Here is a 22,903-nt window from a genome sequence, read left to right as displayed (position 1 = left end):
ATGATCTGTTGACTTGGTGCCACCATGTTTGTCAATTCCCACATTGTGTGCCTGTACCCAGCTAGAAAAAATGTGGCATTCATGAAGGACAGAGTTAAACTTTCCACAGAACACACTTCACCTGCCCCTCCAAATTGTAGGGTGATCTGTCTGAGGAAGTGGTTAGAAAAGTCCCAGGATTCTGCTAGCTGAAGGAGGAAGCCTGCATTGCCAAGATTTTTAGGGAGGGAAGTGTCAACAATAAGGCAGTCTCATGGAACCAGTCTGTACCATCAGAGATGCCTGGGAGTAGACTACCCGAGGAGGAGCCGGCCCTGAGGGACACTCCATCTCGGTCTCCAGGAAGGTATCAAGACCGCTGACTTTCTGCAATTCCAAACAGTCCACTATATCCTTGTGGTAGGAGTAAGCTCCCTTACTGTTGTCCAATATCAAGCATCTGAACAGGGTTAGAATTTGACTCAAAGATATCAAATGTCTGCCAGTAGTTGATGTGATGTTGATCAACACTTGGATTTCTCCCTGTATTGGCTCCCCTCAGCCAATCTTTGTGCCACCCTCTTTGATCTCATCGGAATGGCATTGATTTTTGGAGCCTGTTCCTAGGGTGGTGGCGGCAACAAAGATGGCATCAGTGGCTGAAGGACTACATGGGCCTTGGCGCTGGTGTAGCTTCAGCAGGCATCAGCGGGTATTCCTTGAGAAAGGCCTTTGGAGTCCAATGGTGCAAAGGCGACACTGCCAGCGGTTTTCCAAATGGAGTCCCAAATTGAATAATGGGGCATTCAGACACACTAGAGGGATCTGAGATCAAAAGGGAGGGTTTCAAGTATAGGGGTTCAATAGGCGCTCTAGCGAAGTTAACGTGAGTACGTATTATTCGATAGTGACACTAGAGGGATCTACTGCATTCCAGAGAAACGTAATGGCATGAGGGAACTATGATGGATCAGCATCATGTGCCAAACATTCCAGGTAAGCCAGAATAGGCGCCAGGGCTATAACGGTCTCAAGGCTGGCTCCGCCGAGGAGCCAGGATGGGCGGTGCACAAAGCTGCAGCACTGCTGGCAGAGATGGCTAGGGTGGAGTGATATCCACCAGTTCAGGCATGGAAGACAACTCCCCTGGAGGCTCAGACTGTTGAGATGACGGAAAATATTTAAAATTGCTCTGAATTTTAAAATGTCATGAATTTATGTTTTAAAGACCTTGACCGCGCTTTTTAATCCACATTTTGCTTACCTGCCTCAGGGACCTTGCCCTCGTCCCTCCCTCCCGCGCAGCCGAGCTTGACGCTGCCGCGGCATCACTTCCTATCGCCTGCCGCCTTCAGCGGACGCTCCCCCGGCCACGCCCACTTTTGGCCACGCCCCCCTGGGACGCTTTTTAGGAGCTGATTACAAGCTCGCCTTTAATAGGATCACTCCCTTGCCTTCCGCGGGAGTACGTAGCCTCATTTGGTTTTTAATTCCTTGCACTCCCACCTTGCAGCGCTTGATCGCGGCCACGCCCACTTCCTGGCCACGCCCCCTTGGGACGCTTTTTTAGGAGCTGATTAAGAGCTCACCCTCAACAGGATCACTCCCTTGCCTTCCGCGGGAGCTCGTAGCCTCATTTTTGTTTTTAACTCCCTCCACTCTCACTTTGCAGCGCTTGATCGCGCTTTTTAATCCACATTTTGCTTACCTGCCTCAGGGACCTTGCCCTCGTCCCTCCCTCCCGCGCAGCCGAGCTTGACGCTGCCGCGGCATCACTTCCTATCGCCTGCCGCCTTCAGCGGACGCTCCCCCGGCCACGCCCACTTTTGGCCACGCCCCCTAAACCTCACTATTAATCATGTGCCTCCACCGTTCGCGCAGCGGACGGGCGCAGCGGGCGCGCCGTTTGCGCGCCGAAGGCGCGCCTAAGGCAAGCCCGTCTGCGCCCGTCCGCGACGGGCCGGGACCAGGGGCCACAGACTCTGCCCCTCCTCTGATGTATTCTTCTGTCCAACTTTCCTCCTTTTCCGCTACTACCCCTCTCTCTCCTTCCACAGTCAAACATTTATCTTTGCACGGTATTCATGTCCCCTCCCCCACTAGCCCAGTTTTGCCCATTTCCCCTCCCTTAATCTCTTCCTCACCTCCCCTTGTTCGCGCTTCCCCTGGTTTCCCCGCTGCCTCTGCTTTTCTTCTCAACACTCGCTCTGCTATAAAAAATCAAACCGCTCTCTTTAACCTTTTGGTCACTGACTCCCCGGACTTCCTTTTTCTTACTGAGACCTGGCTCTCCTCGGATTCCCTCCCTGACCTTCTGGCTATTCTCCCTAGCACCTATTATGCTCTCCGCGCTGACCGCCCTGATGGCAAAACTGGTGGTGGAGTGGCTATGATAGTCCGCCGCTCCTTGCAATTCCAGCTCCTCCCGCATCCTAGCATCCCTGGTGTTGACTTCCTGGTGGCCCGCTCGCTTAAGCTTCCTGTTCCCCTCACGGTGATCCTTCTGTATCGCCCCCCGCAAAACATGCCATCATTTGTGTCTACCCTGCAGGACCTCCTGGCCACTTTGGCTGTAAATAACTCCTCGCTACTCCTACTCGGGGACTTCAATTTTTGGCCGGGTGACCCGAGGGAGGACTCCTTTTCTAAAGACTTCTCTGCCACCCTTCGTTGTCTTAATTTCCTCCCTCATGTCTCGGCCCCCACTCACACCCATGGCCATACCCTGGACCAGATCTGGTCCTTGCGTTGCAATCCCTCGCTTAATTCGATCTCCCCCTGCGTTTGGTCTGATCATTTTTTGATCTCCTTTTCTATCGACCTAGGCCAATCCGAGAAAGCCCCCTTGCCCAAAAACATCTGGGCCCGGAGTTGGAACAAGATTGATCTTAACGATCTCTCTTCCTCTCTGTCCTCATCGGCTCCCACCCTGACCGACCTCTCTGTGGAGAATCAGGCGGATGCTATTAACATCTGGCTTTCCTCGGCCTGCGATCGGGCTGCTCCACTCAAAAAGATCCGATCTGCTCGCCCCCACGACGCTCACAAGTGGTTTTCCAGCGACCTCAGATCCCTGAAATTAGACCTCAGGCGTTCTGAGCGTCGCTGGCGCCGTAACTATTGCCCCACCCTCCGCCTCACTTACAAGGCCCTCTTAAATACTTATAAACTGGCCATCTTAGCGGCCAAATCCAAATACTTTTCGGAGCGTGTAGCTCTCGCGGCTAACAAATCACGCGAGATATTTTCACTGGTGCGCAGTCTCGCCACCTCCGACCGTGCTAGTCTGTCCCCCGCTCCTTCTCAGTCCCTCTGTCATTCCCTGAATGATTATTTTATCAATAAAATAATCACTATCAAGGCTAACATTCCGACTGTATCTCAACTCAACTTACCGGATCATGTCCTCTCTTTATCCTCTGTTCTGGATCATTTTACACCCATTTCACCTGAGCTCTTCCGTGACCTTCTTGTAAAGGTCAAGTCCGGCTCTCCGGCGGATTGTGCACCTGCACGGATCCTCAGAACCCTATACACCTGCTGCCCCACCCCTCCTTTAACCCTTCTTAACTCTTCCTTGGCTCTGGGTTCTGTCCCCCTCTTCTTCAAAACTGCCATTGTGCTTCCTATCCTGAAGAAAGCTGGCCTGGACCCCTCCCTCCCATCGAACTTTAGGCCGATCTCCCTTCTTCCCTACCTTGGGAAGATTCTTGAGAGCTACGTAACATCTTGTCTCTCCAATTTCATCGAGGAAAATAACATCCTGGCCTCTCACCAGGCTGGCTTCCGACCAGGCCACTCTACCGAGAGTGTGGTCCTCGCGGTCCTGGATGAACTGAAGGGGAAGGCCGACAGCAATCTCCCCCAGGCCCTAGTCCTGCTGGATCTGTCCGCTGCGTTTGATACGGTCGACCACGCCATTCTTCTCGACCGTGTCAGCGCAGCGGGCATTCAGGGCACTGCCCTCTCCTGGATCGCGTCCTTTCTTCAGGGCAGATCACAGGCAGTTCACCTCTCTGATTTTGCTGCACCCCCTCTCCCGGTCACTTGTGGGGTTCCCCAAGGTTCCTCCCTTTCCCCTCTTCTTTTTAATCTTTACATCCGCCCCCTTATTTCTTCTCTTCTCGGTCTGGGGGTCTCTGTGTATAACTACGCAGATGACCTCCAGCTCGTCTTTGATCTATCTTCTCCTACTCACTCTCTCCCCAAGTTCAGCTCTACTCTTGTCTTTATCTCCCAATGGATGAGCTTCAATCATTTGAAGCTCAACCCTGACAAGACAGAGCTTGTTCTCACTGGTGGCCCCTCTAATCCCTGGTCCTCTGCTCATTGGCCCCTTTCCTTCGGTCCTCCCCCCTCCCCAGTCCCCACTGTCCGGACCTTGGGTATTAAGATCAGCAATGATCTTTCTATGCATGCGCACATCAGTTCCGTCGTTTCCTCCTCCTTTCTTTCCCTCCGTCTTATTCGAAAAATTTCCCGGTTTTTTTCTGTTGATGCCCTCAAAGCAATCATTTCTGCCCTCATCACATCCCGCCTGGATTATGGTAATGGCCTGTACGTAGGCATCCCGGCCTACGAAATCCGCCGGCTCCAGGCCATCCAGAACCAGGCTGCCCGTCTTGTTTTCCGTCTTCCTAAGTTTTCCCACATCACTCCCGCCCTTAAATCCCTCCACTGGCTCCCCGTTCACTTTAGATCCCAGTTCAAACTTGCCTGCTTGGCTTTTCGGGCGCATGCCCGCTCCGCTCCTCTCTTCATTAATTCTTTAATCTCTTCTCATGCCCCTTGTCGCTCTCTTCGTTCGTCTTCCCTTTCTCTTCTTCACGTCCCCCGCTTCCGCAAATCCCGCACCGGCGGCACCCGCTTCTCGGTGCGGGCTCCCCAGATTTGGAACACTCTCCCCCTCTCCATTCGCTCCATTCCCATCTTCTCACACTTTCGCAAAGCTCTAAAAACTTTCTTCTTTCTTCAGGCTTTTCCCGACTAACTTCCCCCGGACCCCTTGGCTGATTTGGATGTGTTCCTTAGCGCCAGGAAGCCGCTTGGCCGCAGTGCGCTCTAGAAATACTTCTTTCATTTCATTTTCATTTGTCTAAACATGAATAAACTTGACTTGTGATAAGTACAGACTTTGAGGCGAGGCATCTTTCCTGCTCCTCTTCTTCTTGAGCTTCCTCCTCTTCTCTTTAGACTACACAGAGGAGAACAGTGGGACTTTGAGCCGGACCTTGACTGTCAACGGTGTCCGGCCAGACGCTTGTCTGCTGTGTAGTATCAGCAAAAAAAAGTGTAATGATGAAGCAGCAGTTGCGTCATTTGGAAGGCACACATGCGTCACCACCCATGCACGCCTCCAGAGAAGGAGGCAAGAACCATTTAATCGTGTATTGACCGATCTAAATTTGGGGTGCCACATAAATTGGTCAATAAAAAAAATGTAAGTGTGTGAAAGTGCCTGTGTGGAGGACTGGTAGTATTTACTGCATGGTCCTGCAAAAAAATACATATTCAAAAAACAGAACAGCAATTGTGGTGGTGGGAGGGGAAGGATAAAGGACGAGTGAGATGGGGAAGCAATAAGAAGTGGGTAGGGGCACAAAAGAGACGGCATCATAGGAGTGTGGGGGGCGGGGAGAGGCCATGAAAGAGGAAAGAAACACAAAGACGAGGAGAGAAGGAGAGACAAGGTTGACAGAGTCCTGAAAGAAGAGCCACTCAAATGAGCGGCAAAGCCAGCCAATGGAAGGCCATGGGCGGGCTGCAAGCACCTATAGGTGCGTGGTAAGCTCACAAATATTTTGCAACCAGACAGCTTGCAGTGTCCGAGGAGCTCGACTCTTTATCGCGTGAGTGACTGCAAGCTAGCCTTTAAACATCCCTTCCCACCAGGGCACCGGCCTGAGAAACTAATGAGGGCTCTAATGACGCGGCCTCGAGGAGCCTGGCGCTTCCGCTGTCAACAATTCCTGTTTAAGAGGCCAGGGCGGGCTTGGAGACAGTATGTTAAAAATAAAAGCGTGCATATGGATTCTATCAATTTGGGAACGTATTTCTAAATAATAATGACCCGGCTGGCCACAGAGATGGGGATGATTCACATCTGATTGTTTCCAGAGGAACGCTGCACACAAGCACCCAGGGGGAGCCCCGACGCCGGGGCTCGTCCTGCGGCAGGACATCACGGCGACCCCTCCAGGTGCTGGGGGCGGTGATCCTCGGCGCTCAGGTGGCAGCAGGGGGCTACCGATGGCAGAGGCGCCAAGTGCCACCACAGAGAGGCGACTGCTGCCAGCAGGGAAGAACCCGATCGGCGCGTCGACCCAACTTCCACAAAAACCCTTCAGACGCCATGGAAAGGCAGCAGCATTTGCTGCCTGCGAGCCTGTCAGAGTAGATTTGTACAGTAAACCCATTTGGGACCCTCGAACGCCCATCAGAAAAGGAAACTGCATTAAACAGATGTCGGCCTGGCAGATGGAGGGCTGGTGACATTCTCCAGAAGCATTCCTGGAGCACTGCTCCGAGCCTCTGCGGCTCAGAGACACTCCAAGCCAGCTTGTCCTAGTCAGCCCAGAGCACACAGCCATGAATATGAAACTCCGACGCCTCCTCATAACTCCCGCCTCCTTCTCTGGATTGTGGACTTGCACTCATTCTACGGAGGGTGTGGAACTGCTTTGCAGGCCTGACTTCCTTCTCAAAGGGAACGACGGCAGCAGGCCGAGCTCTCCGTTAAACGCAGCCTGAATAAAGAACACATATTGAACACTATCCTGTGTCTAGATGGGTTTTCTGATAGCCCTGCTCTTCAGGCCGAGCATGAGCCTGTAAAGCAAACCACAAGGGCTTTAAAAGAGGCGGAGCTCATGGTGCGAGCTTTCTGATTATAGACTACATCTCTATATAGATCCCTCTATCTCTATATGAATATAATGCTATATTTAATTTTAACTGATAGTCCTTTAAATTCACAATTGTTTACAAACGTGGGTGCAGGCAGGAATGTGCCGTCACTGCTGGAACAGACAGGGTAACATGTCTGAACTAAAGCTATAACAACATAATACATGTTACTATAACACACCCCTGTTTAACATTTTGATGGTTTTCTATATTTTTTTATACGTTTGTTATCACAAAAAGCGAAATAAGTAATTTAACCGAATTCAACAGAACACAACTCAACAGTTTTGGGTGAAATCTGTGAAGCGGACATAAACTTGGGAATACTCCCTTAGGAGTGATTTACCCACTGTACTCAGTCAGCTCATTTAATAATGAATACTCTCAGGGGACAAAACAGTAAGCCATACATGTAAACCTATGTGCCCTAAACCAAACCGTTTCACTGAAATCTGAGGAGGAATCTTCTCTCCCCATGCAGGATTACATCCTGTGCTCATCACACCCCACACACTAGACCCTTGGTCAACAGCCCCTTCGAGAACAAATAATATTTCTAAAAAGAGCCAGCAGGCGCTGGTTCTCGGAATAACTTCTACATGGGAAGAAAGAACGTGAGATAAAGAAGAGTTGGAATAGACAGAAGACCACATTTGATGAACAGATACCCGAGTAAGAGAAAGCAAAAACAGGTCTTTACACAGCGAAAACTACTTAACATGTGTTTATAACATGCAAAACGGAACAGGCAGCAATCAAACCCCCAGAGGCCATTACAGCAGCTGTGCCCTGGGAATATTAGCCTTTTCTATCTGTCAATAACAAGGCTGGAAGCTGTATTGACTTTCAGAAGTTTGTTGCCTAAAATCAACAAAATAGGAGCTTCTGTTCCAGAGACTGCCCAACACCAATCCAAGGGCTTGGCAGAACGATTTCTAACTGCATTATTGAGAATGTAGCAGAAGGAAACATGTAAATGGACGAGCAAAGTCCTATGGTTCATCGATAATCACAGAGAATATACTGATGTAGGGGCCCATTCTAGCATGCATTTACAATCTATTACGAAAGACTTATTCATTAGACATCATTCAGATTCCTGTTCCATCTGGTGCCACTAGACTGGCCACCTACTTTCAAAACCACAGAACAAAGGAAAAATGGCACCTGCAAGACATGACGTGGCTGTAGGAAACATCTTTGGGAAGGGTTGAGAATTTCCTATACAACTGTATTTTGGAAGATCTTGCGGAAAGTGCCTCCACCCCATGAGCTAAAAAGCCATGGATTTCCACAGCTGGAAATCTCATTGATTCTACATGTATGTCGATAACGCTGGGCTGCGATTGGGACCTTGATTACAAGGCACAGCAGCAGGAACAGGTTCCACAGACCATATGCCACATAAAGAACTCCTGCGACAACAGGAACTTTCTCACAACAAAACCGCTCATAACCTAAATATATCCTCTAATTCTTGATCAAATGTCTATGATCATGTAGGGATTATCTGATTCTAGGCCAGAGAGTCTAGGAAATCCATGAGCCACCTTTGTTCAGATGCAGACATAAGCTCCATTGTCCAAACACCCATGTCTGCAAAATAGGACTATTTCAATGCATAGTATGTAAATACAATTAATGGCACAGAGGCTGCCTGCACGCATTCAAATCAGCTTTCGTTGGTTCTCATTTCTCAAGTCTGTGCCTTAAGTGAGGGCAGGCAGAAGTGATGACTTGCCCGGCATTGTTGTGTTTGCACTTACATTTTCTTTAAGATTGTGAAATGAATATAGCAAATCTGTGTCTGGAAATTAGCTTGCTGTTACTCTGCAAGAGAACACCTTTCCGTGGTGCGGCCATAAGGCTTCAGGAGACAATCTACTCCAATTGGGGTAACACCAGCCTCTTTTTTCAGGTCTCAAATGTGTCATCACAAAGGTTCAGTAGGTGTGGTCTTTCCTAGTGATAGAGCAAGGATTCGCACGAGAAGCGACTTGCTTGTAATCATGAACCTCGAATAACCCTAACTATGTAATCAACAGGTTTGCCTTATTAATTTACCTTTTCTCCCTCGATATTGGGTATCCGAGTGAAGCTTGCTTATGTGTATCCTAATCCTAATACGCTTGCATCTAAGATGGCTGCCGCTACTCGGGAATTTCTACTGCGCACGCGTCAGTCATACCCACGTGACATGATGTACTCGCAGTTTTGGAGGGAAGTCTGTCGCATCTGCGCACTAGTGTTAATATGGCGGTTCTGTGTTCTCACATGCGAGAGGCTTGCACTGCTGCTTTTGCTAAGCTGTTCGTTCTGCCTAATTCTAATGCTATAGTTTATTATAAAGTAATGGGTATAGTGTAGAAATTCATGGTATACAGTGTATTCATTTATTCTGTGTTCTAAAACTGTTTCTTTTCCATTTCATGTTACACTTTGAAAACTGGCCTGTCTCGTAACACTGTACTCCATCTTTGCTGAAACTGCGACTACGCGAGAATCGCAAGTCTCCTGAGCAGTGAATTGGGACTATTGCCAAGGAGCTGACTGACTAGAAGATGATCCTGAGAAACTGCCCCAATGAACTCTAAAGCGTATACATTGTAATAGTCAATAAAACATCCATTGTTAGGAAGAAGAAATCTGCATGAGAACCTGAATTTGATGGGCGTGGACATAAATTTGAATAAGGAGACGGCAAAAGTCTAAACTTTAGGTGGTGTGAAGACCTGTCCTCCTCCTTTGTCCAATCGAAATTGGGGATCCTTACACCTGCAACATTGGGGGGTGGTACACCGACCTGGAAAACAGTATAACTAGCGTAGGTTTAGTTAGAGAAATTGTCCAACTTGTCCGAATAGCTGACCTGTCACTGACCCAACGCACTTAATAGGTGACTAAGAGCAGAGGGCTGCAGAGCACTCTGTTGGGAGGTTCGAGAACCCAATCGCGGTTCTGGGAAGTAAAAGTGCTGATGAAGCACTTTGCTGGTAAAAGCTGTAACCCAATCGGAGTTTTGGCTGATTCCTTGCAGAGAGGGAGTAGCGCAGGCGTTGCAACCGAAACTGCGGGTGCTGGTCTTAACCTTTGGTGGTCCAGTCCTGATCTAAATCCTGGGGTTATCCGGTCCTGATTTTTCCTGATCTGCACCTGCTCGCCTACTGGCACTGAAGTCATTGGGGTTTCTCCTATCCTTTCCAACTGACCCGTGGCCAGGGTTGGTCTTCACACCATTCTAGGTAAATATAAATCTGTGTGGGTTCGTCATTACATATGTTTTTCTCTCTTTAACTCGTGTTCGTTAAACTTTTGATTGCATATGTTCTTTTTCTTACCCTTCCCTTGGTAAATGATAAATTCGTGTTTTTGCTGTTTATTAGCGTGTTCCACTTTCTTACCCGCCTTTTAATTAAATGCTAAATGTATTGCATAATTGTTCCTTTCTTTACCCTCCCTATAAGGAGTTAAGCTTGATTATCTGAATTTATAGTGTGTTCCAAATCTTGGCCTTCCCTATATTTATGTGCTAAAATAGAGTTTCGATATTGCATATTTCGTTCTCTTTTACAAACTGTTAATAATTGCGAAAGTTCTTGGTTTTAGTATGTTCCTTTTCTTTACCCTCCTTTAGTCAAGTTGCGCAAGTCTGTTTCCTGAAATAGTATGTTCCTTGTTTTACCTTTCCCTTATTTTGAGTTTGCTAAATGGTTGGCATAATTTATTTTTTGCATAGTTATACACTGTTCCTAATCTTGGTTATTGACAGTTTAATCGCTTTTAATCTATGGCTCATGACTTTTGATGAAGATTAGATAAAGAGTTTGAACCTACCCTGAGTCTGTGGTTAATATAAGAGTGCAAATGTTCTGGTAATTTTGATTGATTGCCTTTCTTTACATAACTCTCGGATACATGTGGTCTAAGGTACCAGTGACAAGGATTGGTAAATCAATGGTATAGGAATTAGTGGAATAAAATAAACTGGTAGTAGAGTGTGGGTTACCTGATTAAGTAAATGTGAAATTGAATTATGGAGCCAGGTGAGTATTGGTAAATGTTAAATGTTGAAATACTTCTAAAGCGCAACATTCATCCTAGATAGGATATCACGACGCTGGGATTGCTAGAGTTGACGGTGGGCTAGTACATGAGTCAAAAGGAATTAATCGGGTTTTGGAAAAAGTATGGTTGTCAGTTTTTTTCTGAAAGTGAAGTGGCAATCCGTGAGTCTAAGATCAGTGGGCAGATCGTTCCAGCTGTTTGCGGCCAGATGGGAGAAAGCCCGCCCTCCTATCCGGGCTCTCTTTACTAGAGTGGTGGCCGTTCTTGCTGTGAATTGAGAGCGAAGATTCCGGTTGGGTGCATAGAACTTGATCCTGTTTTTTAGTATGTTGGGGCCGGTGTTATGTAGTGCCCTATGTAATATGCATAACATTTTGAAAGAGGCTCTTTGCCTCATTGGAAGCCAATGTAGGTCTCTCAGACAGCTCTTGGCTGGGTCATACTTTTTCCTGTTGCAGATTGCTTTTGATGCAGCATTCTGAACTAGTTGCAGTTTTTTAAATAGGTAAGTCTGCCATGCCTACAAATAGGGAATTCCCATAGTCCAGCCTGCTTATCAGCAGTGATTGGACTAGAATCTTTCTACATTCAGTAGGGATCCATGGTAAAACTCTTTTTAACATCTTTAACAAGGCAAAGCTTTGCCGCAGATTGTTGACACGTGGTTTTGTATGGACAGGGTATTATCAAGGAGGACTCCTAGGTTCCTTGCAGTCAGTGTTGGATTGGGAGGTGTGCCCAGGGCCTCGGGCCACCAGGTGTTGTCCCATAGATGTTGTCAGTCAGTCAAACAAAACTTTATTTGGTTTGTTAAAACGTAAAAGTACATTTACCACATTCTGTAAAAAAAGAGAAAGAACAGCAGCATAACATGACAGTATAAAACAACAATTACACCTCAAGATACGTGTAGTTTGACTTCTCTTGTTCCTTTTAAAACAGAGTATTATAACCTTTATTTTATTAAAATCGCTTAAAACCTACCTAAACATAACTCCTCCAGCATGTAGCTCATACTACTTTTATACCTTAGCATCTCTACCTTTATTCAGTGGTAAGGGGCTGCACTATACGTGCTCTTCTGAGCATTTGAGGAACACCTTGACTTTAATTCATATATTTCCCCAACGCACAGGCTATATCCAAGTTCTCCATTTCCACAAAAAGAGTGGCAGCTTGCATTCTGTGCGTAATCTTATATTTTTTTAAAAATCGGACATAAAAACTCCTTTCGAAAGTCTAAAAATCTCATACAATCTAATAAAATATGTAAAATATCACAGGTAGTTCCTAAAGTGCAAGTGCATTTCCCATTACATCCTATCATTAGGTCTCGAACCCCGTTATTCGCATAACCTGGGTTTATACCAATTCGCATTTTCAAGACTTCCCGCCTCAGACTATAGCTGGGTAGCCGATCCACATAGGGGAAGTGTTGGTTGCTCTCCCAAGCCACTTTCATGTGTGCTACCGAGGATTTTTGTGCAAGGTAGTCCCGATCATAGCTACGGGACATATTGACCCCTTGAATCTTTAATTCTTTTTTTCCAAATATTATGGGGTCTTGCGGCAAGCATACCTTCAACTCAAGCACCCCATAAGCCTTGCTTATTAAAGCTCTCACCTCTTTTGCCCAGGGTAGCTCACTAATGGCAATTTCCTCCTTAGACCATTGAGAGATTTTAGTAAGTTCCCTTGCTCCCAACCTCTGCCAGAAGCGTACAAGGCTTATACAAGCAGTTATAGCCCAGGAGGTGATTCCCAGCTCCAATCGTGCTGCCTGCACCATAGATGATTTAGGCAGCGCAAATAAGCTTTTTAATATATTTCCCTCCTCTCTATCCCAGGAGGTCTTGCCACTAAGATAGAGAACCTCGGCTCCATACAGAAATTGTGGGGGAACGATTGCTTGATAGGCTTTTAAGACCGGCCTATCTGACCTTTCACCATAGGTATTATTACATCTTTTTAGGCCTTTAACTGACGCCAATGCCCTTATTTTTAGTGCTTGCAGGTGTGCGTGCCATTTCAAATACCTGAGAACCACATTCCCAAATATCTGTAGTCGGTCACCCTCTCAAGCAAGACTGTGCCAAGATACCACGAGAACTTCGCTTTCCTTCTCCCAAAACATACAATTTTAGTCTTGTCCATGTTTACCACTCATTTTTTACTTGTGCAGTATTCTTTAAACCTATTTAGTTTTCTCTGGAGGCCTATCTCCGTCTAGTCCATAATCACTAGGTCATCGGCATAAAGGAGGCACAATATGTGGTTTCCTCCCAATTTCGGGTTCGCCCCTCTGACAACTCTTAATACTTGGGGTAGGTTAGCTAAAAACAGGGCGAACAGCAGGGGGGCTAGGACGCACCCCTGCCTTAAACCGTTCCCAATTGGGATTCTCCCAGTCAGTCCTCCATCCGTGTCCAATATTATCTGTGCCCAGTTTTCTGTATGCAGAGCTTGGATGAGGACCAGCAGGTCAACCTGTAGTTCATACCCTACTAGTGTTGACCACAGCTGCTCCCTGTCCACAAGATCAAAGGCTGCACGGAAATCAACGAAACAGCAGAATAAATTACCCCACTGATCAATTGACTTCTGTGCAATGGACCAAAGAGCAAAACAATGGTCAATCGTTGAGTGGCCTTCTTTAAACCCCCCCCTGCTCTGGAGGTATTATCTGTTTGTCTTCCACCCACTCCTTTAGTAGCCCTAGAATTACCTTGGAAAAGACCTTTTCGCCTATATCCAGAAGGTTTATTAAGCAGTAATTTTTAGGGGAGTTTGCATCTCCTTTTTTATGTATTGGCCTAACAATAGCCCCTTTCCAATTTGCAGGGAATTCACCAGTATTTAGGATCCCTAGAAACATATTTGAAAAGAACTCAGCCCACCATTCTATGTTTGTTTTTATTATGACAGCTGGCAAGTTATCAGGGCCAGCTGCCCGTGTTAGGTTTAGCCTAGTTATTATGTCTCTAATTTGGTCTGGGGGAAAGTGGATTTTTAATTGTTCACTTATTCCTGGCCAAACATTGGCCATGGTTCCCTCCCTCGTTGGCCACTTACCATAAATTTCCTCTAGGTAGATCAGCCACTTGTCCTCTGGCACTGAGCACTGCATGGTCCCTTGTACTTTTCCCGTACAATCCTGTATTAACCACCAAAAGCCTTTCACATTTTTATCTTCAATTACCTTGAGTAAGTTCTCCCAACATTTGTCCTTAAAACTCCTTTTTTTATCTCCGATAAGTGTCTTATATTTTATCTTTGATTTCCTAAGTTCTAATACCACTTCCTCGCTATAGTTACCTCTGAGGCATCTTTCTTGTTTCTTAATACCGGCCTTTAGTTTCCGGCATTCAGCATCAAACCAATGTTTGGTATTATTAGGGTGTAATGTCGCATTATTTACTAATTTGTGATTACCGCACTTTAATTTAATCCGGAGTCATTCCACCAGTTGCTTTATTATACCCTCGTACCAGGCTATGCTCTCTTCTGGTACTAGGTTACCCAAATTCACAGTTAACTGATATGCGCTTAGTTTCTGTATATGTTCATCGGTGATTCGTGTTGTTAGTCGCTTGGGGTATTCTACATCTACTAATAGCACTTTTTGTCTTTGCGGGGGGCTATTTACCTGGAGTTCTACCTGCAGTGGATAGTGGTCACTACCCTCCACCCCCAGAATTTCAAACTGTTTGATAAGATGGAAATGCCAGGCCTGTGTGAATATGTAATCTATGGGGCACAATTGTTGCTCTACCTAAAAAGTACGCTTCGCAGGCCTGTCCGCTTTCTTTCTACCGTTGGAGCATACAAATCCCATGGCCCTCAACAGTTGCCCAAGCTCATCATCTTTAGTTAAAGTATCGCAGCAGGGAAATTGCGCCCGCTTTATTTTATATGCATCTAACAAGTCCTTCAGCCAGGAGTCCATTATTTTGGGGTTCAATTTATGGTTGAAGTCTCCCAATATCATGAACACATCCCTTGGATAGCGGTTAGACACCTCATAGATGTTGCGATCCACCGAACAGGAGGATTTCTGATTTGTCGGCATTTAGTTTTAGACAATGACTATACATCCAGTTCGATAGTTTGGTAAGGCAGTTGAGCAGCCTATTTTTCGGGTCCTCCTCTCAGTCTAGGGCTACCTTTATTTATTTATTTAAACACTTGTTAAGCGCAGCAAAGGCCTGTGGGCATCTTGGCGCTAAGTATTTGCTGAATCTCCCTTAGAGAAGGATGTAATTATTGATCAAATAGCCACGTTTTAAGATGCTTTCGGAAAGACCACAGAGAGGGGCTGCTCTTTATAGATAGTGGCAAAGTGTTCCAGAGCTTGGGTGCTGAAACGAGAAATCTTCTGTCGCCCCATGAAACCAGTTTGGTACGGGGTATTTCCAGCTGGAGGAGGTCAGCAGACCTCAGGGATCTGGTAGGCCGATAGGGGACAAGTTGTTGAGTAAGAAAGGCTGGTCCCTGGTTATGCAACGCCTTATAAACAATACACAAAGCTTTAAATTTAGATCTGTTCCTGATGGAAAGCCAGTGAAGTTCTCTGATGGTTCCTGAGACTGATTGAAACTTGGGGATATCACCCAGCAGTCTGGCAGCCGCATTTTGGATGGTTTGCAGCTTATTGAGAACTTTTTCTTGGGAATTCAGAAATAGGGCATTACAATAGTCCAATGTGGACAGGACCAAGGACGTGATCAGGGTTTTACCAGCAGAGACAGGAAGGAAGGGGAGAATTTTTTTAATGATTCATAGCTTATAAAAAGCAGGAGGCAATCTGATTTGCATGGGGGAAAAACGTGAGACGATCGTCAAACATGACACCTAGATTCCTCACTTTGCTGACAGGGATGGGGGGAGGACCCATAGACTGTGGCCACCAGCGAGAGGACCATTCTGGGGTTAAGCTTCCAAAGAAGAGCACCTCGGACTTATCCGAGTTCAATTTGAGACAGTTGGATGCCATCCAGTTCCCTATGGCCTGCATGCCCAGATTGAAGTTATCGGCAATTTTTTGGCCGTCATTTTTGATGGCCAAAACCAACTGAGTGTCGTCGGCGTAAGATGTAAGGCTCATCCCATGGGCACGAATGGTTTTGGCAAGGTCCGACACATATATGTTAAAGAGTGTCGGACTCAGGGATGAGCCTTGAGATACACCGCACGGCAAGGACAGTGTGGTGGACTGAAAAGGCCCTATGGCGACTACCTGAGTTCTCTCGGCAAGGAAGGAAGCCAGGAGAGTCCTAGCCCTGTGTCTAATCCCCAATGCTTCGACACGGTCGATCAAGATGGCATGATCGACCGTGTCGAATGCCGCTGATAAGTCCAGCAGTATCAAGACTGCTGTACCACCCGCGTCGCGAATGGTTCTGATATCCTCAGTAGCCTTGATCAGGGCCGTCTCTGTCCCATGATTTAGGCGGAAACCAAACTGGGAGTCATCCAGTAGATTATGGGTTTCTATAAAGGCTGATAGTTGATTATTTAGGGCCTTCTCAACAATTTTAGCCAAGATAGGTAGGTTGGCGATCGGTCGGTAATTTTTAAGTTCGTTCCTATCTAGGTTATGTTAGGTTGGGTATCATCCGCGTAAGAGCAGATATGGATACCCCACTTTTTCCCTATGGCTGCCAGGGATGATACATATACATTGAATAATGTCGGACTTGACGAGGCCCCTTGTGGGACCCCGTATTTGATGTTCCAGGAGTATACGAAAAGTTGCCCAAACGTACAGATTGAGTTCTATCCGACAGAAAGGATTCAAGCCAACCTAATGCTTTTGCCCGTATTCCTTTTGCGGCTAGGGTTTCTATTAGGAGGTTGTGGGGTACGGTATCAAATGCCGTTGAAAGATCTAATAATATCAGGGCGACCGTTTTCCCCTGATCCCCCTGTATTCTGATGTCATACAGCACTGCCAAGAGAGTTGTCTCGGTACTGTTGTTGGCCCTAAAGCCCGTCTGGGAGACATATAGTTGGGTGACTTGCGTGCTCTATCACTAGTAATGTCTTGATCTGCATTTTAGCAAATGTAATTTAACTGTTTCACTTTCCTTCAAGTATATTAGTGTAATCTAGCAAATGTATCTGCGCCGATTTGTTTGCAGATCATTCAGTATAGAAGACATGCGGGTATCTTCAAGAGTGAGAACAATGCTTGCCTAACGAGTGGGAAGATGCGACCGGCTAAAGTCAATGGTGCTGGGATTACATCAGTTTCCAGTGTCCAAAACACAAGATGTAAGTTTCGATCCAAGTCTACAGCCCGCAACACAAGAATGGGCCAAAATATGCCACTGAATATCGACATGCGCCTGAGAGAAGCCTACGCGATCTATATTGAAAAACTGTTGTTGCCTTCAGCTTAAGAACCAAATGCTTTGTAGACACTGAAAACATGGCTCTTAAAAGAACATTTGCATTACAGACGCTCAACGAACAACTTCTTGATATGACCGGTCAACCTCAAGGCCTAGGTAACAAGCATACCCTACAAATACCCTCAGATAAGTAAAATAAACTTCTAAAAGTTGGGTCTTTGAGCTGAGCAGGTCACTGTGAATCTGACAAAGGCTATAAAGACTGGAAATGATCATCAGAAAGGAGTGTGGATAACCACAGACTGCAAAAATGAACTTCCGGCTAACCACTCTTCTATGGATACGAAACACATCATCCACATGCTCCTTCTCTCTGGACGGCCCAGATAGCCCAATAAAGCATTGCCAAATAGTTTACCATTATTGTTTTCTATTCAAACTTCATTCATTATTGCTGCTTATTGCACACCACCTAATGGCAAATAGAATGTGAAGGGAAACTAGCATGGCTCGTGTGGGGTGGAGGGGGTGGTGATCTTGCCACTGGGTCAAAGTGTGCCCATAAGCCTGGAATAGAAACGTCCAAGCATGTAAGCACAGGATTCTAATTAGGGTCCTGGGTTTGCCTTCCCAAGACCTCTGCTGGGCCTTATTTCTTGAAACTTTTAAAAAGTCCCATTTGTTCAGAGGAAGTCCCAGCTCCCGCTATGTATTGGAGCTAAAGGGTTGCTACTCGACGCAGGTTGTGCAATTTATGTGTAATTTCTTCTTTAAGATTTGTGGAAAAAGGTATACAGGCATCATAGACCCCATATCTCATCTTGTTCCAAGTAATCTTTCCTTTCTGCCTTGGATGCTGCTGATTCCAGACTATATGGCTGGGCGGGAAGAGGCTATCCCACCCACAAAACTTCCATTACAGTGAACTAAATTGGGCTTTCCACAGTTAGGTCCACATCAAATATATCAAAATGGCAGCAGCAATCAACTTTGAACCTCTTAAGGCTACTTTACCAGCCCAGAACTGATCGATCCAAGTCACCAGGCAACAGCTTCATCAACTCGTTTACTATGATGAACAAGAACAATCTATGAGGAGGTAACTACCTTAAATACAGATGCAAGCTTAACGACAGCTTATATTCCAACTGTACATTATCTGAATTAAAAGTCATGCTTCTGGTGGCAGACTTTTACAATTTTTATGTAAATTGTTGTAATTTATGGACCTGTCACTTTTGCAAGCAGAAAAGAAGTGCAGAGTTCTGAAGCTAGCAAGCACCATCTAAAATTCACAACTGAAATAGCAGCTGCGGAGAGAGGATACACTGTTAGATGTTGAACAGAAGCCTATCAAACCATAAAAAATGGCTGTTTTATTTGAAGCGAAAAATGAAGGGTGAAGCACTTTCATGGCAGCGAAGTAGGCAATTCACACACCTACATGGATTAAAGATTATAAAAGGACTGAAATAAAAAATATGCTTGAAGGGAAACATATGAAATGTAAACAAACATCTCAGGACGTATTCAGAAACTATGCAAATGAACGCTGAACGTGATAATGCGCTGATCTATATGGGATCAAGTCCTTACGTTTTCCAAAAGCGCGTGCCCATGTCCACAGATGTCAAATCTCAGAACTCCCTTGCATTTCACAAGAACCGGACTTCCGACTGTTAATGTTTGTAAACCAAATTTAGCAGCCTTTGCACATCTGCAGCTCATTAGCTGGAATAGCAGAATTCACCTTCAAAGCATGGACAAGAGCAGCTGCCAAGCTCAAATGTGAACCTGCTGCAGCCCTCGCCGGCGCAGCCTTCTGGGGATTAAGTTCACAAGGAAGGGACTTCTTTTATGTTTGCAGCGGAATGGGTCACGTATGTTGTTTATGATGATACCTTGCACGTTTGTGCTTTTCAAACCCAACATTTCTCCACAGATTCCTTGTTTCCACGAGGAATTGCCAATTTCCAGTTTGCTCTTGTGCACCACCTCTGTGCAGCCAACCAGAGGTACCAGTCTCACTTGCAGGTTTGTTTAGAGAAGGGCGAGCAGCAGTGCGTGAGTCCTCTACACAGGCAGCTATTACTCAATGTGTCTCTCGATAAAGGTTGCATTCGCTGCTGGGGTCTGAGGGTGCAACAAACTGTTGCTATTTTGCAAGAGTCTCTATTTCCTCTCATTGCTACGAGCAAAATGTAGCCACACACATATGGAATTGTGGGATGAAGGCTTGGCATCATGAACCTTACCGGTGGGAGGCTTGGTTGTTCGGAGTCTCATCTAGTCCTAGGGCCCTGGCACCGTGACAGGACCTTACAGTGCACCTCAGTGGCGAGGCAGTCTGTTGAATTTCTGTCAAGACATAGCCCGGAAGTGTAGGGTGGGCTGTCCCTTTTGTGGCAGTACTGCGACGGCCTTGTTTATGGCCGACTCTGGCTGTATGGCACATAAGTGGTAAAAACAGATCGATTCAAGCATTTCCAAACATCATTTTTGTACAACTTCAAGTGATGCATGAAGCCTGCTACACTAGCTGGTAGGTGCCAAAGGAAGAACACTTCTATCATTTCATGGCCACATACATGAATTATTTGGCAAGTAAAGCACAGCCAAGAACAGTGAAACGGTTATCACTAACTGCAACACATTATTAGGTAGAGGGAGGGTTGGGCAGTGCATATATGGGGATGGGGTTGCAGAGCCATGACAGCCAAAAGAACTCCAAGTAAGCCTCTAATAATTAATTTCATATAATCACACGAGCAAATGGAGAAGTAACTCTTTGTAGATTCTTTCTCAATAAACATGTCTAGATATTTAAGGGCACTACTTGTTGAATTGGGTCAAATATTTAGCATAATGGTAAAAGTGTAGATTAGCTACATTCCCCCATCACCGCTTGAAAAACAATTTTCAGCAACTTTAATTGTATTTAAGTTTAGGTTAGATGAAATAAACCAATACACGTGGTGCTCTATCACATTTACAGACTGGTTGTGGAAATCAAGTAATTCATGTCACAACTAATAGCGATTGACTCCTTTGCCCAGGTCTCCTAGAGAAAAAGAATGTCATGGAAAGTGATTATGTTCGACATCTTGCTATTTTTTCTGGGTAGAGTTTAAGAAAATGTGACTTTCCCTTAGTTGTAGGATGTTACACTTATGGATCTGCTGACTAAATGTAGATGTTGGTACATTACGATGATTATGTTTTACATATTAGGATTATCATAGAGCTTTGTTTTTAAAAATGTGTTTGTAATAAGGTTTACTTTAGCTTTATTCTTTAGGCTACTGAAATGAGAAACGGATAGCACACTAGTTCATTCGAATATATCCATACATTTAAGCCCAAAAATAAAGGATAACAATCTGGCCTCAAAATGAAGGACAAAAGATGCACGTGTTATTACATAAATCGCTTCCTTTAGGTCATAAACGGTAATTACAGCTGGAGAAAAATGCCAGTAAACAACAAACTGCATTGAATAATCGCAGTTTCCCAAAATAAGATGAAACAGATCTTCAGCAGTTCCTTTTAACCCTCTGAGAGCTGAAGGCAGTTTGCAAATACAGCGGTTCTGTACCCCTTCAAATCCTTGCATGTCACGATAGCTAACTTGTATTTGACTCTGAAGATTACAGGAAGTCAATTAATATTTCCATCTTTGAGACTAAGGAATGCAAATTGAACCTTCCATAATCACTGCTCAAAAGATGCAATCAACACTTCTGTCAGCTTTAGTTTGGGGAAGTGTTCTTGTACAGTCAGATGTACACTAACAAAAAATGGTCTTAGCAAGTGCAAGCAGGGGGGGGGGGGATTGAGAACAAGACCCTTCAAAAGCTGTTAAACCCATTCCTCCTAATTCAGACAAGTTATCTCTGCTTCAGTAGTGCCTTTTAGCTGAAGACACAATTTTGTGTCCTTTCAGTCCCACCAGACTTTACCTGTAGGACAGCCAGAGCAGACGTTTAAAAATACATTTAATGAAAGGTTTTCCATTTCTTTTCACACAACTGCCTCAGAAATCACCAGCAAACCTTTCTTTTAGCGGATGCTTTAATAAGCATACTTACCCTTAAATTATCTATATTGCACATCGATTTGATTGCTTGCAGAGTCCACAAATTCTCCCCATGTGCAGATGTAAACACCACACGTGAATAGTGGTCACCTAGGGACAGGAGTAAAAGAAATGAATGTTCATAAATCTCATATGAGGCAGTGTTTTTTGAGAAACTGACAAATGAACTTCCGCTATTTATGGCAAAACCCCAATTATTTTAATAAGTAACACATCTCAGCTTTGGAGACTTTCTAAGAACCACGAGTTAAAGAAATTTCCCGAAACTCTCCATAAATTCCACTAATACAATGAAATAAACGGAACCACATCAAATGAACTCTAGAACAGTAATGTTGAAACAAGCTGGAACCAGGAAAATGTATATTTATTTCTTGTCTCATTAACTTTTGCAACGTTGAGGAAAAGTAAAAAAAATAATTTAAGAACAATAGTCTATTTACGTGTTTGTGTAACACATATCATAGCAATACTTGGTTGTTTAAAATAGTAACTACAAGTTATGGTCATTTCGAAAAAAACCTGGGGAATTAGAGGACGAATTAAAAGAAATGTATTAAAGTAGTTTGTTTTATAAAAGGCTTAAAATCTGTATTTTTTTTATTTTTAAATTACTCTATATGCTAGTACACTTTAGTCAAAGAGTCATTTAACTCGCATAAGGAAGACGCTATTTAAAGCAGTTTATGTAAATTAAGTTAAGAAATAAGTCCATTGAAGTATCCTCAATGCATTTAATGGCCAGTGCCCTGGTTTGGACTCTGGGTGTGATTTACGCACACAAGGTTTAAAGATGTAAACATACACTCTTGTAGAACTTACTTCATTTGGAAAACTTTTCCAAATTTTACAAAATTCACACAGAATTCTAAAAGAGAAACTGAAAGTCCAAAATCCTGTGTCCAAACATGTACAATTGTGTTTAGCAAAATCTTTTTTCTCTTCATATGGTGTGTCTTACACCCACATGGTGTGTCAGTCCTCCCATTTCCCACCCAGTACTGCTCTTACTCTGGGCATTTCACACAAGTACATTTATGGGCGTTTCTGGAAAGGGAATCCATCGCGTAACAAATGCTAGAGGCAACGGATACATACTTAAGTACCTCTCCAATAGTGGCTCTACATGAAATACTCAAGAGTCCCGCTCATAGCCATACGGTTAAAAGGATGGAAAATGTGCCTTTCTGATGAATTTTCTACCATCGTAAGAACACTTTTCAATCAGAGTTTCACAAATCATTTTTATATTAATTCGGATTTTTAATTTACAATTTAAACATGCTTTTTTAAATGTAAACCATTTGCTAATCGACTTCTTTAAGTATTTTTCTTTAATAAAAGTCGGCTGAACTGAATTGTATGCATTTGTAAAGCACATAATGAGATGCTATATAAGCAAAGGGTTTTTGTACTAGGATGTCAATGTCAATGTTGTAAAACCAAACTGTCTCTGTAAGTCTAAAACTTCTACAGAAGTAAGCTTAGGAACAAACACAACATC

General features: G+C 44.8%; 1 protein-coding gene across 3 annotated transcripts in view; it reads right to left on the bottom strand.

The window, feature by feature from the left end:
• Positions 1–22,903, bottom strand: part of DISP1 (dispatched RND transporter family member 1) — a 729,704-nt gene that overhangs the window by 26,053 nt on the left and 680,748 nt on the right. For all 3 annotated transcript variants that reach the window (XM_086927950.1, XM_086927949.1, XM_086927948.1), the window contains one exon: positions 21,392–21,489. In XM_086927950.1, coding sequence (XP_086784076.1) covers positions 21,392–21,489 — 98 coding nt within the window. The remainder of the gene's footprint in view (positions 1–21,391; positions 21,490–22,903) is intronic.

Source organism: Lissotriton vulgaris, chromosome 6, assembly GCF_964263255.1.
Source record: "Lissotriton vulgaris chromosome 6, aLisVul1.2, whole genome shotgun sequence".
Classification (NCBI taxonomy): domain Eukaryota; kingdom Metazoa; phylum Chordata; class Amphibia; order Caudata; family Salamandridae; genus Lissotriton; species Lissotriton vulgaris.
Note: the sequence above shows the minus strand (reverse complement) of the source record. Positions and strands in the feature narration are given on the sequence as shown.